The 16,563-nt window shown below is 41.2% G+C and overlaps 1 protein-coding gene across 1 annotated transcript in view; it reads right to left on the reverse strand.

Moving 5' to 3' along the window:
- Positions 1-16,563, reverse strand: part of csmd3b (CUB and Sushi multiple domains 3b) — a 1,150,768-nt gene that overhangs the window by 946,832 nt on the left and 187,373 nt on the right. The window contains 1 exon segment of the mRNA XM_039737543.1: positions 1,204-1,426. Within this exon segment, the coding sequence (XP_039593477.1) occupies positions 1,204-1,426 (223 nt within the window).

Raw genomic sequence — 16,563 nt, forward strand, 5'->3', positions numbered from 1 at the left:
TGATACCGAGTGAAGCCTGGAGCGGCTCGCTTGAATGTAATCCCACATTGAACCGATCTACACGACAGGATATACATTGCATTATGGGAAACATTGCCAGACATTAGAGAATCTCCGTTTAAAAATAAATCCACACTTACGTAGTTCCCAAGTACCAATCAATAAGATCAGTCCTAATACCCGATTCACGTTAAAAATAAATAAATAATAAATAATATTCACATGTGATTGGGTGGGTCAGCCCAACCACACTCGAAGTCGGTAAAAAACAAAATGGTCTTTGAGCCCGGCAATCAAATCTCCTAATTCTGCACCACAAGAGTGATGCGTATTGGTGGGACGTCCTGTCAAGGTGATCACACTCCTAGCACAGAGCAGACACTAGAGGCACATTACCTTTGATTCTATGTAGTAAACGTGAATCAAACAACACCAAGTGAATATTATTAACAAATACTTACAGGCCTGCAGACAACAGATTTGTGATTTGAGATATTCCAAATATCAGGTGATGTTTAGGCTACCAAAGAGGAAATCCACAGCATCATGCGGTGCAGATAAATTCACCCGCTATGGCTACTGTCTAAATAAAACTGAGACACATCGCTGTACGTCCACAGCAGAGCTTACCATCAAGTCGCCAGATATAATGTGTCCTTCCTGTAGCATGCAAACTAACAGATTTTCATGTTCCCTCCTAGTGACTCAAAGAACTCTGCTTAGTAAACAAACCACGTAATCATTACAAATGTGTAAACATGGCCCTTACCGAATCTTCATGATGATTCTTCCTAGGAGAAAATGTTTTCAACCTAATGCATGAATTCCACACCAAACCCATAGGACGTTTATTGTTACTTCTGGTTCATATAAAGTTTACTGTGCGAAATGCAACCAAACTAACAAGACATTGAAACAAAGTAACAGATCATCTCATGCTTCAGAAGAAAGCAACCGAGTGTGAAAACGCCTTAAATCCATATTAAGATTCAACTCAATGGTTGGTTTATAAATTAATTTCAAATGTAGTTGTTCAAGTAAAATCAAACGCTAAAGGAATTATTTATAAATACACTTTTAAAGGTTACATTATCAATGAATTACTGTATTTATAGACGGTAACATTTTTAAAGTGTATTCATAAGGGAAAAAAAAAATTCAAAATTCACAACTCTTCAATATCAAGCAGGAAATCATACTTGCCTCGTCCTGAAGTTAGCAGGATGTGGATGGCCATCATAAAGTGACAAAAAGTCATATTCTTCCTCCACTGCGAAGGATTGAAAGACAACCTGTATTCGGTTCCGCTCCTCTGCTACTATTACCCATGTACAATTTGCACCATTTGGATATCCATATGGAAAACCGGGGCTTTCTATGGTCCCATTTCTTCCTTTTAAAGTCCCACCACACGTATAAATGAACCCTGAAATAAAAAAAAAGAAAGTCATAATAAGTAACAGACAGCAGACACATCTTAAAGCTTTCCATACTGAATTCATGTCCTGGGACAGTACTTCCCAAACTTAGTCCTGGGGACCCACTTTAGCTGCAGGTTTTTGTTCCAACCAACTTCTGTTTTTAATTGGACTCCTAGCCTGTTCCATTTTCTCCAATAACTCATCAACACAGGGAATGATCAACAAATTAGGAAACCTTATTTAAGCTTCTAAAATTGATACAGAACTGAATTAAACCATCGGGTTTTGGGACCAAAACGATCAGGCTACACCAGTCACTTTTACTTTCATGAATAACACCCAACTCAAGCATCTGTCTGACTTCATCACGCACTCAGGTATCCAAAAAGGGCGCATGTACACCTTAACACCAGGCTCCTTAGCAATCTTATGTTTGGCAAACCCAGTCAGGCCTGGCATGGAGGAACAGACATCAGTGTTCCGACTTATCAGAGACAGCAACTCCGTTTTCTGTCAAACGGTCACCAATAGGAACATCTGCCTGGGATATAGCAGCCACTGATATCAACATTTCCTGGGGTTTATGCCACTCTTTCAAGAGATTAATATTTAAAGCCTACATGGGCCTCTGTCTGCCAGGTATGCTGACTTTGTAATTTACTGGCCCCATATGCTCCCCAACAACAACAGGACTCTGCCATTTCGCAAGGAACTTATGTGGATCAGAAGGAATCAGAACCAGGATGCGATCACCAGGCTTGAATTGTCAAAGTTTGCTCCGCTTATCATAATGCCGTTTTTTGGTGTCCTGTTCAAGTGAGTTGTCATTTTCCATTTCTAAGTTTTGGAGTCAATGGAGAAATTACAAAAACAAATTTGGTAAATTTTTATTAAAATGTACTAAACAGGGTGGCACGGTGGCGCATTGGTAGTGCTGCTGCCTCACAGTAAGGAGACCCTTAAGAGTTTGCTTCCCGGGTCCTCCCTGCGTGGAGTTTGTATGTTCTCCCCGTGTCTGCGTGGGTTTCCTCCCACAGTCCAAAGACATGCCGGTCAGGTACACTGGCGATCCTAAATTGTGCTTGGTGTGTGTCCTGCAGTGAGCTGGCGCTCTGCCCAGGATTTGTTCCTGCCTTGCGTCCTGTGCTGACTAGGATTAAGTCCCATGTGTTTTGTGGGCATTTCCCCAAGAGGCGTGGCCACCTGCCAATCACCTCCAGGAACTGCCCTCCACCCTATTTATTGGAGGGCCTTCCGTAGTTTCCGGCTGTTTATTTCGAAGGCACCAGCGAGTGGAGAGTTTCTTGTGTCTACTGGACTTTGTGCTTTTGCTTTGTCAGTTCCTGTGCTTTGTTTTCGACTTTGCCTTTGATTCGTGTTTTTGGACTTTGTTTGCTGTGGATTGCCTTGCTTCTTCAGACAATTCCTTTTTGTGCTCGTAGGAGCTTTTTGAGATTTTTGGTTTGAATAAATCCAAGCCCCTGTATCTAATTGGGGTTTTGATGGTATCTCCATCCCCCCCGGAGGGCAACCTTTGAAAGTGTGTGTGTGTGTGTGTGCCCTGCGGTGGGCTGGCACCCTGTCCAGGGTTTGTTTCCTTCCTTGCGCCCTGCGTTGGCTGGGATTGGCTCCAGCAGACTCCCGTGATCCTGTGTTAGGATTGTCACGCACGCACGCGCGAGTGGGAGACCGCAGAAGGATCTTAACACACCTGGGAAGACATTCGCCGGCAGGGAATGGCGGGGTACTAACTTTCTCCCTCTGCTTTTTTTAGGAAAAAAGACGCTCCGCCACCATAAGCCGGGTTTGCCCGCAGTGCGTTACTTCCGCCCTTCCTCCGCCATCTTTTCCTGACGTCATCGACCCCATCCTCCCTTCCCAGCATTCCTCCACTTCCGGCTCCTCCCTCATAAAATGCCCGCCGACGCCATGATTCAGCATTGCACATATGAACTGTTTAGTTTATGCTTTGACCTGCTTTTTGCTTTCTTTATTGTGGATCGTCTACAATATATGGGGCTGGAAAACCCCAAACCTTTATGCTGTGTCCTTCTACATCTTTTACAGGATATAATGACTGACTGTACTAAGCAGTTATAAGGGGATTTTTTTGTAACTTTTTAACAATTTTCAGGCTGATTTTCATTCTGCTTTTCCAGGTGTTCTAATTGTTTAATTTATTATCTACTAATTAGTGGGTCTGACTCTAAAGTTATTGCAGCCTTTCATCATTCAGTGTTGTTTGCCTGGCTGTCAGCTCTGTTTGTTTTAATGATCATTATTAGGATACAATCAAAGGTGCAAACTGCACAAACAAATAATAAATCAATAGGACAACAACAAAAGAGAGTTAAGCTATTAAAGCAAAAGTACAAATATTTCTAAATGTCTTAGAAAATGTAAAAATCATACCGCTGTGCTTTTCTAAAGGCAGAATAAGAGAAGGGAAAAAAAGACCATATAAATAAATGAGATCACTCATTATCACTAACTGTGAATTTGGCTGGAATAAAAAACCTACAGCCACAGTGGGTCCTCAGGACTGCGTTTGGGAAGCACTGTCCTGGGAGAGGTAAAACATGAGCACGCATCACAGGACATTTTGTTTCCTCTTTTCCCTTCAATTCATACTGCCATGGTTGTGTCCTTGACTGTTCCAAATAACGGATGTAAAAGCGGCAGAAGAATCCTCATGTAAGGGTCATTCAAGCTGAAAGAAACGTCATTGCAGGTGAGTAAACCTGCCTTCTAACCAGCACTGTCAGATTAACAGCAAACCAGGCCATTCCTTTAGTTTGTTTCTGTATTAGCACCAGGATAGAATCCGATACTCTCAAAAGGCAGAATTAAAGTAATGGATCAAGAGTTGTGAAGAAAACAAAAATGAGAACAAGCCCAAAAGTCAGAAAAAAAAAAAATGTAAGAACCCTGCATGTCTGCCGTCTCAGTTTTTAAGCAGAGGACCAGAAAAATCAGACAGACAGAAAACACACTAGGATAACAACCAGGAAATCAAGCCCCTCTTTCAGATCATCAAAAACACTCAGCAACAATCAAAGTCAAACAGCTACTAGCAAAAGTCTTTAACAAAAAGAACATCCGAAGTTCAGTAGACGTTAATTAGTCTTTAGGGATTTAGTGGAAAACTGGGATGGAAAAATATATAAAAAATGTTAAAAATAATAATAAAAATAAAGACCCTTTTCACACTTCTTTATAACTGACATCGAGGTCATGACCTGCGTGGCCACACCCATAGCAACTAACTAGCACCACAATGACAAAGTCACAAAATACACAACTGCCCTGTTCTAATGGCTTCTCTTCGGGTGTCTTTGGAGGTACGAAATGATCAGCCTGCAATGGACATTAAAGCGAAAGCTGCCTGTAAAAGACTCTTTTTTGTATTGTGTTTCCCTTGTCTTAATATTTCCACTATGATTACTAAAGGGATATTATATATATATATATATATATATATATATATATATATATATATATATATATATATATATATACAGTATATATATATATATATATATACACAGTGCACCCAGAAAGTATTCCCAGCGCTTCATCACTTTTTCCACATTTTGTTATGTTACAGCCTTACTCCAAAATGGATTAAATTCATTTTTTTCCCTCAGAATTCTACACACAACACCCCATAATGACAACGTGAAAAAAGTTTACTTGAGATTTTTGCAAATTAATTAAAAATAAAAAAATACTGAGAAAGCACATGTCCATAAGTATTCACAGCCTTTGCCATGAAGCTCCAAATTGAGCTCAGGTGCATCCTGTTTCCCCGGATCATCCTTGAGATGTTTCATTGGAGTCCACCTGTGGTCAATTCAGTTGATGTGACACGATCTGGAAAGGCACACACCTGTCTATAGAAGGTCCCACAGTTGACAGTTCATGTCAGAGCACAAACCAAGCATGAAGTCAAAGGAATTGTCTGTAGACCTCCGAGACAGGATTGTCTCGAGGCACAAATCTGCAGCAATCCACCAATCAGGCCTATATGGTAGAGTGGCCAGACGGAAGCCACTCCTTAGTAAAAGGCACATGGCAGCCCACCTGGAGTTTGCCAAAAGGCACCTGAAGGACTCTCAGACCATGAGAAACAAAATTCTCTGGTCTGATGAGACAAAGATTGAACTCTTTGGTGTGAATGCCAGGCGTCATGTTTGGAGGAAACCAGGCACCGCTCATCACCAGGCCAATACCATCCCTACAGTGAAGCATGGTGGTGGCAGCATCAGGAACTGGGAGACTAGTCAGGATAAAGGGAAAGATGACTGCAGCAATGGACAAAGACATCCTGGATGAAAACCTGCTCCAGAGCACTCTTGACCTCAGACTGGGGCGACGGTTCATCTTTCAGCAGGACAACGACCCTAAGCACACAGCCAAGATATCAAAGGAGTGGCTTCAGGACAACTCTGTGGACGTCCTTGAGTGGCCCAGACTTGAATCCGATTGAACATCTCTGGAGAGATCTTAAAATGGCTGTGCACCGACACTTCCCATCCAACCTGATGGAGCTTGAGAGGTGCTACAAAGAGGAATGGGCGAAACTGGCCAAGGATAGGTGTGCCAAGCTTGTGGCATCATATTCAAAAAGACTTGAGGCTGGAATTGCTGCCAAAGGTGCATCGACAAAGTATTGAGCAACGGCTGTGAATACTTATGGACATGGGATTTCTCAGTTTTTTTATTTTTAATAAATTTGTAAAAACCTCAAGTAAACTTTTTTCACGTTGTCATTATGGGGTGAATTTAATTCATTTTGGAATAAGGCTGTAACATAACAAAATGTGGAAAAAGTGATGCGCCGCTGTGAATACTTTCCGGATGCACTGTATATATATATATATATATATATATATATATATATATATATATATAGTGGGTACAGAAAGTATTCAGACCCCCTTCAGTTTTTCTCTCTTTGTTATATTGCAGCCATTTGCTAAAATCATTTAAATTAATTTTTTCCCTCGTTAATGTACACACAGCAACCCATATTGACAGACAAAAAAAAGAATTTTTGAAATTGTTGCAGATTTATTAAGCACACCATTGTTTTTCTTGTGAAATTCCCGATAAGTTTGATGTGTCACATGACCCTCTTCCTATTGAAAAAACAAAACTTGGATCCAAAATGGCCGCCTTCAAAATGGCCACCACGGTCACCACCCATCTTGAAAAGTTTTCCCCCTCACATATACTAATGTGCCACAAACAGGAAGTTAATATCACCAACTATTCCCAATTTATTAAGGTGTATCCATATAAATGGCCCACCCTGTATATATATATATATACACACACATACACACACACACAAAATATGTACTGCAGTTCTAAAAGAACACATTTCCAGGCAGCATGCACCCCCTGCTGGACACAAGCCCACTTTTTCAAGTTACGACAGGGGTGGGCTAAGTCGTTCCTGGAGGGCCACAGTGGCTGCAGGTTTTTGTTCCAACCTAATTGCTTAAATAAGAAGCAGCTCAAGTAACACTTCAACTTCATTTTTGTTGTCTTCATTTGAGCCCTTATCGCTTATTTTAGTCTTAAACAGCTGTATTCTCAGTTTTTAATGGCTCCTGATTAGCAACTGAAACCAGCATTTCTCCAATGAGCTTGTTTCCATTTATACCTGTGTGTATTTATTGTGCGCTATTTGGTTTAATTAAATACTTGGAAGGAAACGGAGGAGAAAAAAGTGAAGGACTGAGAATTACTCTTCCATTTTAGTCTTCAAATCATTTGGATGATCTCCTTAGAAAGGGGAAGAAAATCGAGGATATGAGAATGGCCTGACATGGCAGAGTTAAAGCACTAAGAAGCCATGAAATTAAATTATTGGCAAGGATTGTTTTTTAATTAAGCAAGTGGGTTGGAACAAAAACCTGCAGCCACTGCAGCCACCCCAGGACTGACTTAGCCCACCCTTGAGTTAGAAGATAAAGCCTATAGGCAGGTTTTCGGGCCAGCCTCATGGTGTCATGGTGGTATTATACCAGAAAGAGTATAATGGCCCTTCTATCGATCACCATAACCCTATGACTTGAGTAACAGGCTGTGTATATCACTACTCTGATCTCTAAACTTTGCAGTCTTCTGCTGCAGATCCATATTTTCCTGAAAGGCCACTACACCTCTAACTCGACTGGCCAGAACACTGGCTTTCACTATGTTAGATTACACCCATAATACTCCACCGTCTAGCTACGCTATTATGCTACTTATGCAAGGTACACTGTTGGCTTTTTGACTGCAGGTCAGTTATGGTTTTTAGATTTCAAGAAGAAAATGGAACGGATTTCAGTTGTAATTTAGCATGGGAGCAACTCAATACAATAGACATGTACTTCTTTGCACACACAATCAGATCAATAGAGCTTCTTCCCTTCTGCTCTACGGGGCGTTTCATTCCTCCTTGAGCTCACCTTAGACCATCTGTGTTATGATGCAAAGTGTGTACCACCCCAGTCCTCACCTGCCAATGTCCCCAGATCATGGAAGTTCAGGCGCTTTACACCAGAAGCGAGAGCAACACTGTGACACGTTGGACTGGACTGGAAGATGTGAAAGTCATGTCTGTCGAGTGTTGCTTCTGCCACTAAAAATGGTTTTGAAGCAAAGGTGCAGTTTTGACGTTGGGTCCTTAAAATGGATGGTAGAAAATGATGAAAACTACGAGCCTCAAAGTGATACAGCTTGTTCTATAGTATCAATCTGATGTTATAACATTGTGGATTATCATTATACAATAACATTTTACTTTCATAAAGTAAAGTTTTTGGTTTTCAAAATTTCAGAAAATTTCTGGGGAGTTTAGGGTTACAGGGCTAAAGCACTGAGGAGGACAGGGCTCAGAGGGTGAATATGACTTGACCGACTAATTTCCACAACATGAACCTCTTAACTGGCAGATAACAAAGCTGATCCCCTGGTGTGCGATTTCCACAGCAGTGTTGTGAGTGAGATGCCCGCGTCACCATTCAAGTTGATGGTGTCACAGGAGGCTGGGGGACAGACCCAGCTGGGATGCCTGGAAGGACCAGGAGGTGGCATATATGTCCTCCGGGCCACGAGAGGGCAACCTCCCTGGATCTTCAGAGAACCATGGGAAAGGAGCAAGGAGACTCAAGCCCATTGGGGCCACTGGCCACCGCCAGGGGGTGCCCCGAGTCTCAGAGAGCCCAGGAAACATTCACTTCTGCCATACCCAGGAAGATGGAGGCAGAGTCTTCCAGGGATGCCCGGAGTGCTTCCGGGTGCAAGAGCAGCACTTTCTCCACACCAGGAAGTGCTGCTGGAAGAGCATCATCGAGCACCTGGAGCACGTTCGGGTGAACATAAATGGGGCCGCCTTCCTACAGTCTGGGAGCTAGAGTCGGGAGTGGGAGCAGGATGAAGCTCCCGTGGAGAGAGGAAAAGGCGGCCCACGGACAGTGAGAGAAAGACCCGTATTAGGGGTGGTTGGTGCTGGGAGCACTGGGTGCTGTGTGAGAACTGTAAATAAAATGTGTGCTTTTTATAAAGATGTGGTCTCAGTCTGGTGGTGTCCGGGCGAGTCTCACAATGGATACTCCACCATGGTTGTTCATGAAAGTAAAAGTGACTGGTGTAGCCTGATCGTTTTGGTCCCAAAACCCGATGGTTTACCTCAGTTCTGTATCAATTTTAGAAGCTTAAATAAGGTTTCCAAATGTGTTGATTATCCTATGCCCCGTGTTGATGAGTTATTGGAGACAATAGAACAGGCTAGGAGTCCAATAAAAAACAGAAGTTGGTTGGAACAAAAACCTGTAATGTTGAACCTGACGCATGAATATCATGGGCAGTGCTGCAGTTTTAATGCGATAGATCTCTGCATTTTAAATGTCCCCGCATTATCAGGCTCAATGAGAAGCTTGAAAGGATCCTTCAGTCTGCTTAAAGCTGGGCACACAATTTTGTGTGAAGACCGGGCTCAATTGATTTGAGGTATTTTTGACTCCAACCTGCCCAAGTCGTGCCCGCGTGGCCTCGCAGAGCAAATCAATGTTTATAACTTTGAAAGAAAGTCTCCAAAGAGTGTAAACCAGTGCTCTGAGCCCAGCAGAGTTCCATTTGTCACATCTCAGTGGAGCTTTCACAGGCTCTGGATATTCTCATTTAAATGTCGGAGCCTTTTGTATTCTTTCTTTCAAAGCCGTGCTGTTGTAAAATACTAAATGGAAAGTGTTGCAAGGTCGTTCACATGGCAGTCTCTCCATACAAAAAGAACTTACTTAAAGATGCAAAAAGCCCCTTTAATCTTTCAAGAAAAAAATAAATAAATAATAAAATCTTTAATGGAGCCCTCTTATCATATTTGCATTTTTCTTTCCAGGGTAATTTCAGGCTACCTAAGGGAGGCAAATGTATTTCACTTTAAATGGAGACTAAATTTTATTTAGTGAAAAATTCAAAAAAAAAAAAAATCCGGTATCTGAACCCTCTTAGTCCACAGGGTGAAATAATGATATTAATTATCAAATATAAAATGGCAAAAATAATACAAATTTGCCATTGTCTCTGACACCGACGTGTCTTTTAATTGAGAATCCTAATTCAGCGACTGCCACGTTTTGGCCACTGGCGTTAACTGGCTTTCAGGCTTCAGGAGATGATGGACAGATCAAAATAATAATAATTTAAAAAACAAACGTCTTCAGGGGCTTCATGTGCACCCGTCACAATTTCCTTTCACTCACACAAACATTTATTTGCTCTGACTGCACGCAATTCTTGCCAAAAATCGGTCCCATAGGCCTTGAATTCTCTGCATTTAGGGAAGTGGAGAGGGTTTAAGGCAGCAAAAAAAAAATGAAATGAAAGAGTGGATGCGGCACAACCATTTAAATTTATTTTACCAAAGGCAGATCTGTCAAGTAAAAAGAGCTAAGGTACATTTAAAAAAAACAGAAGGTGCATTAAACTTCTAAAATTCAGGGGAGAATCTCCAGTCTTACAGCAGCTAATGTGTCCCCTGCTAGGTATTAATTAGGAATGAATAATTAGTTGATTGGTTAATTAATACAACCCCACTTGGAAAATGCTAATTACTGTATAAAAGTAAGGAAATGTATGTATGGCCTAACACGTGGGTGCGTTCGAGGGCCCGGCAAGCACCGTGGTCCCTCAGCGCCCAGTAGGTGAGTTCTAGAACCTTCTCAGTTTTGGGTTTGGGGGCAAAGGCTCTCTCAGCAGGATTGGACAAAAGGCTGAAAACAGACCTGGAAGGGACTCTAGTCCATCACAAAGACCACTCTCACTCACACACTCACACACACAACCCTCATATTCACACACAGTGACAAGTCAGAAAATGCGGTGACATTCCGGAGCATTTGAGGGCAGTGGAGGCTCTGTGACCCTCCATGGGTGGTGTTCACTAGTTTTCTAGAACCTTCTCAATGCATTTCAGGGTTGTGGGGGACAAAGGCTTTCTCACCGGGATTGGACAAAAGGTTGAAAACAGGGCTGTAGTCCATCACATGGACCACGCAGATCAACACACACACTTCTTCACATATAGTGACAATTTGCTATTTAAACTTTTGTAACGAGTTCCATTTTTGCTTGAGCACATCTGGCTGTTGTAATTTTCACAAAATGGGACTTGCAAAGCTGTCCAGTTCCTGCAAATATCAGGGAATAAAAGAAGTGAAAGGCAAAGTTTATAACAGTGGTGGTTTTAATAACGCAGAGGGGGCAAAGAATTTATAAATGACCCCTTTTTGCGTTTTTTAGCAGTTTCCATACTGTCCCAACTTTTTCAGAATTGGGTTCTGTTAGAGATAATTCATTGAGAAAATATTGATCATAATGTGAAAAGAATGAAGTGTGACTATTAAAGTGTTTATTCTCCGAGTTCAGTTGTATTCTACGGTGGAAGACCCGTGGGAAATTGTGTAATTAGTTTTGGTGATTCTGCCTGGTTCCAGGTGCTAAATTGCCTTTATCTTTTATTGAGGTGTTCCTGCATAATGTTATTTCGTAACCTAATTAACTTTAACTGATTCAAAAAAGCTTTATTAAGTTTAATTACTCTTGTTTTTTAAATGGAGGAGCGGAGAGCCTTGTTTTGTGGTGAGAAACTCGCTTTCATCGAGACGTTAGCACCACTTTGCTGGATCTTCACCGTCTTGAAGAACCTTTTCAACAAGACCGTCGCCATCGTTTAATTCTGTAGCACATTTTCATACGGAGCCTGCAGCTCAAAGGGCTTTACAAGATGTCAAGAAACATTTGCAGGAAAACAAAGCAAAATTAGAAGTAGATAAGAATGGAAATAGATAAGCGTAAAAGTAAAATGTAAATTCTTGTACGTTTTTTGCTGCTTAGTTTGAATTTCAATAGATTGTAGCTTTCGTGTAGATAATGGAAGATTCTGTTTTACGCCCATAAGCTAATAAGATAATGGAATTTTCTTAATGTTCATCTAAATCCATTAGAGATAACAGAGAGCTCTCAGATTTTAGTTAGACCGAAAGAAACATGAACCCTCAGACAGAGAGGCGGCCATTAAAGGCATAGAGTTTACGAACTGTGACGTTACCACTACCATTTATTTGACTGGGACAGGCTCAGAGAATTAAACCTGTTTAGATAGATAGATAGATAGATAGATAGATAGATAGATAGATAGATAGATAGATAGATAGATAGATAGATAGATAGATAGATAGATAGATAGATAGATAGATAGATAGTGTAGTTGGCAGGATAGATAGATAGATAGATAGATAGATAGATAGATAGATAGATAGATAGATAGATACTTTATTAATCCCCAAGAGGAAATCCACAATTCATTGTGCAGGTTTTTAATAAAATAAATCAATCAATCCAAGGAATCAGGTAGGAGGAAGTTTGTCCATTGTGTCTTTTTTCTCTTCATGAAGAGGGATATACTCCATCATCACGTCAGCCTGCCACCCGACTCAGCTCGCCCATCTGGGATCTCTCACAGTCTTTTATAGTCCATGACCTGGAAGTGCTTCTGATCTCTCAGGTCATGTGATTACCCAGCACTAAAACTCCTTTTCTTTATTTGTTCCGTCCATGTGACTGGGATGTACATCTGGGCTGTATGAAAAACAAACGTCTCTGTGCCTCCCTGCAGCATCCCCGGTGGCCCCGACGTTATTCAGCAGGGCTGTGTATTAAAACTCCATAGTCCATGATGCCCTGCTGGAATTCGGGGCATCTCCACGTTGCAGGGAGGGAGCTGGCAGCTTGGGGGTCTTGGCCGGGCCATAGTCCACAACATATATAAACAAAAGACCTTTGTGTGTGTGTTTGTGTGGCACAGTACTCTACAGAAGATGTGTGACTTGCACTTGGTGAGATGGTCCATGTATTTATTTTTTATATTTGTTCGGCACTTGCATGCACCCTCACTTCTCATTCAACCCAAGCAGACAAACTCAGCTTTGTGGTCAATTCACACAATGAGCTACCACACATTTTCCTGAGACAGGTTCCAGCCTGTCCCACTCAATTTGTCCCACAGATGCACTCGACTGCACATCCACCTTGGACAAGATATAACCTTTCCCGGTCCACTTAGTTGACGCCAATATAGTAAAACTGCTAGGGAGTCTTTAGGTTGTTTTTTGTCCCAAAGACCACATGCAGCCAGTAATATATAGATAACTGAATTTACATAACAGTGCTGAATTAATGCTTACTCTGATTGGTTCACTAGCTTGCATTCACTCTGATTGGCTAAAAGACATGAGTTGTTTTAGCAGAGAGCATTAATCGGCTTACATACCCCGAAATCTCAAAGTCTCATTTCTACTACCTTCTTGGTCCTTACAATACTTTTTGATACTTCGCATTCCTCTGTGTATGACATCTGTCAAGTCTCACTGGGCATGTGACAGTCAGTCAACTTCTTGAACCATCACCCAGGACCTTCTTGTTCTGTTCACGTGGGCCTTTATCTGAGACTATTGCACAATAAGTATTTTTACCCCTAAATGACTACTTGACCCCTAAGTCTAATTTTTCTTCCACACTTTTTACCTACCTGTGCGTGTAATTAATGTTGGTCCCCTAATTCATGAAATTTCTGTTTCTATTGGTTCTTCTTCGTAAAGTTCCTCATAATCAATTCCTTGTAATTAATTAGTTTTCAGCATTGTCTCTGTTTAATTCCCTAACTTAACCAAAACCTACACGCCAACACCAATCACCAGCCCTGGATACAGAAGAAACGAAAAACTGGAAAAGAAACAGAGAATAATTAATAAATCAGCCGTCCAACTTTTCAGGGTCTTCAGTCTAAACCCAAAAACTGATCCCGGTGCTCCTGGGTTCATTTGGGGCTCTATATCTGTATACGAGAAGTTAATGAGATCTCCAGAAATCTCAGAGCAAAAAACAACGTCCAGAGTTGGTTGGGTTAACCCGAGACCCCCGGGTGCTCAAGAACTTTCTTCTTTTCTGACATAAAAGTAGTAACTTTCAGTAGTTAAGTAAAAAACGTGACATTCTCACACAAGTCCTCGTCATACTAAATCACTCCGGGAGGCTGATGGTGCATTGATATCTTTCAGCGAAAGCCTTAATCTTGCTAATAGCAAGGTCTTTATAATTTATTTATCAAACGTTGCTTATAAGATGACTATGCATCCATTAGTGCGATGTATCCCTAAATCTCTAATGCAAAAAATCAGGAAGATGGCAGTTGATTTGGGATTATTGAGTATCTGCATTAGCACTTTCATGTTTAATATTGCAGTGTAATACGTGACCTTGGACGCAATGGAAAATGGCTTTCTGCTGGGGAACTGCCTCGGTAGAACAACACCATTTAAACAGTATGATAAAAAAAGTCACAAGATTTCACTTTACAGTTCATTTCTAATCTTAATACACATTACATTATCGAGACCTGTAATGGACTGGTGTAGATTTGTTGGTTGGTTTCTGCCCGACGCTCCTGCCTCCCGTAGCCTTGAATGGCATTAACTCTTTTTGGGCTGATGTTGGCCTTTGTCAAAATTCAGGGGTAGAGGACGGTAATGGACTGTTTTGCTGATTTGACCTCGGACTCCCTGCACATGCAGGAGTAGTGAAGAGCAAACAGCCTCTAAAATGGCATCGACATCTGACCAGACTAAAGCAAATATGCAAAGCAAAATACTCCATGGACGTTTTACATATTATTACTGAATCGGACTCTGACTTTTCGGAGTCTGAGTTTGATGCAAGTGTTCTGGAGATGGATATCGAAAACGAAAGTGAGGTACCAGCATCAGCCTATCGGTCCCCAGCTGATCGTGGTGCTGAACACATTCGTGTAGCTGATGCGTCTACAGCAGCGTTCACCACTTATGATGACAGGAGGTACAAAACATATTGCCACCATCGCCCACCTGCTGTGCAAAGTCAAAGAGGTATTCCTGCTGCCCATCGAGTTGCCCCTGCACAGCCACTGCTACCAGAGATGCCAAACAGGTGCCAACAGCAACTACAGCATGCAGCAACAGACATTTTATGTTGTGCAGCCTGGTGAACGTTGTGATGTAACGTCCTTCTGCACCAAGGACCAAATCTGAAAATCTACTCCTGTTGTTTTACGTGCATCATCAGTGATACTTTGAACTGATTAGAATAGTGGGGGACATTACGTCGCCCCTTGACGATTCCTTCGTTTTTAACGTATTATATTTAACACCCCTTATCAAGCGGGGTCATTTTTGCTAAATCGCTTGTAATTCGACCTCTCCAAATTAGAATCATTGCTGTTATTGAACTATCTGGAGTATAAACACATGTTTGGTCTCTTTGTAAAGGTCACATTCTCTAGTTTCACCCTTAGTAGTCAGAATCACTGTAGGTGTGACTGATCAAAAGTTATGCACATTAGAACTCACAAAAAAAACGAATTTTTTGTTCTCACCTAAGTTTTTTTATGAAAATAAAGGAAAATAAAGCTGCAGTAGGTAGGTGGGGACAGAAACACACTATGTACCAACAGAATAACTTGTTGACTACTCACATTTCAAATTTGAAGAGAATACCTGTAAAAATGACATTTTTTACACCAGTTTTTATGTGGGCATGTCCAGGGCTTTTAGAGGGACCATTATCCACATTTTGGAACGTATGGAAAAGTGTAATAACTTTTGAATGCTTCAACCCACAGATATCAATGAGGGCTCTACTGAAAGCTTACACCTAAAGGAATCTATATCTACACACAGTGTCACTCTATTAGTTATAAAAATAATAAAAACAATAAAAAATACACATTTCTATGTAAAAATAGTCAATACAAGTCTTATGGGCCAAAAATATATTTATATTTTTATTTTTACTTTTTTTATAAAATGCACACAAACTATATACATTTCTTTTACAAACTGTTACAACACAGCTCAGCGTTTTTCCATGTGCCACTTGATGGCAGCAATCACTAGCAAGCAGAAAGCACAAGGCGTGGCACATGTCGCTCTCTGCCATTAGACGTCTCCTGGGCGATTGAATACTTTCACGCGTACATGCATCTATTATTTAATCGAGTGTATTTACGTTTATCTACTTTATTCATATTTAAAATGCGAAAAACTTGGCGAAATCACAATAAACAACCACGCACCAACTCTGCAGACTGGCACAAATGCCACCTTCACGCAGCTCGATCGTTTGTTTACAAGTTAGTATGGCAAGTTACATATCAAAATGCTCGGCTGCTCATTGGCTGTAAGTTTTGAGTGTCACTCACAGTGTCCAATCAAACTGGTAGATTCTACCAGGGTTTGGAGTTGTATGTCATCCTTCAGCTGTCTGTGACACTGGTTGGCTATACGAGGTGCCAGTCAACCCCAGACCCGTCGTAATTGGCCAACTTAGGTGTTGATCAGAAGCTAACACTTCCGTGTTTCATGTTGTAGCATGGTTATCGCCGACAGAAACAAATTACGTCTGATATGAGCAATATAAGTGAAAAAAAATTACGTAGCTAGTCTCAAGTTATGAAACGTTTTCTGGAGTTTTTGTCCCTTTGAGGATATATCGTGTGTTTTGGACCTAATCGTTTTACTGGATTATATTCACTGGAGCCTTACGGACACAATGG

The sequence above is a fragment of the Polypterus senegalus genome, chromosome 15 (genome assembly GCF_016835505.1).
Source record: "Polypterus senegalus isolate Bchr_013 chromosome 15, ASM1683550v1, whole genome shotgun sequence".
In the NCBI taxonomy this organism is placed as follows: Eukaryota; Metazoa; Chordata; class Cladistia; order Polypteriformes; family Polypteridae; genus Polypterus; species Polypterus senegalus.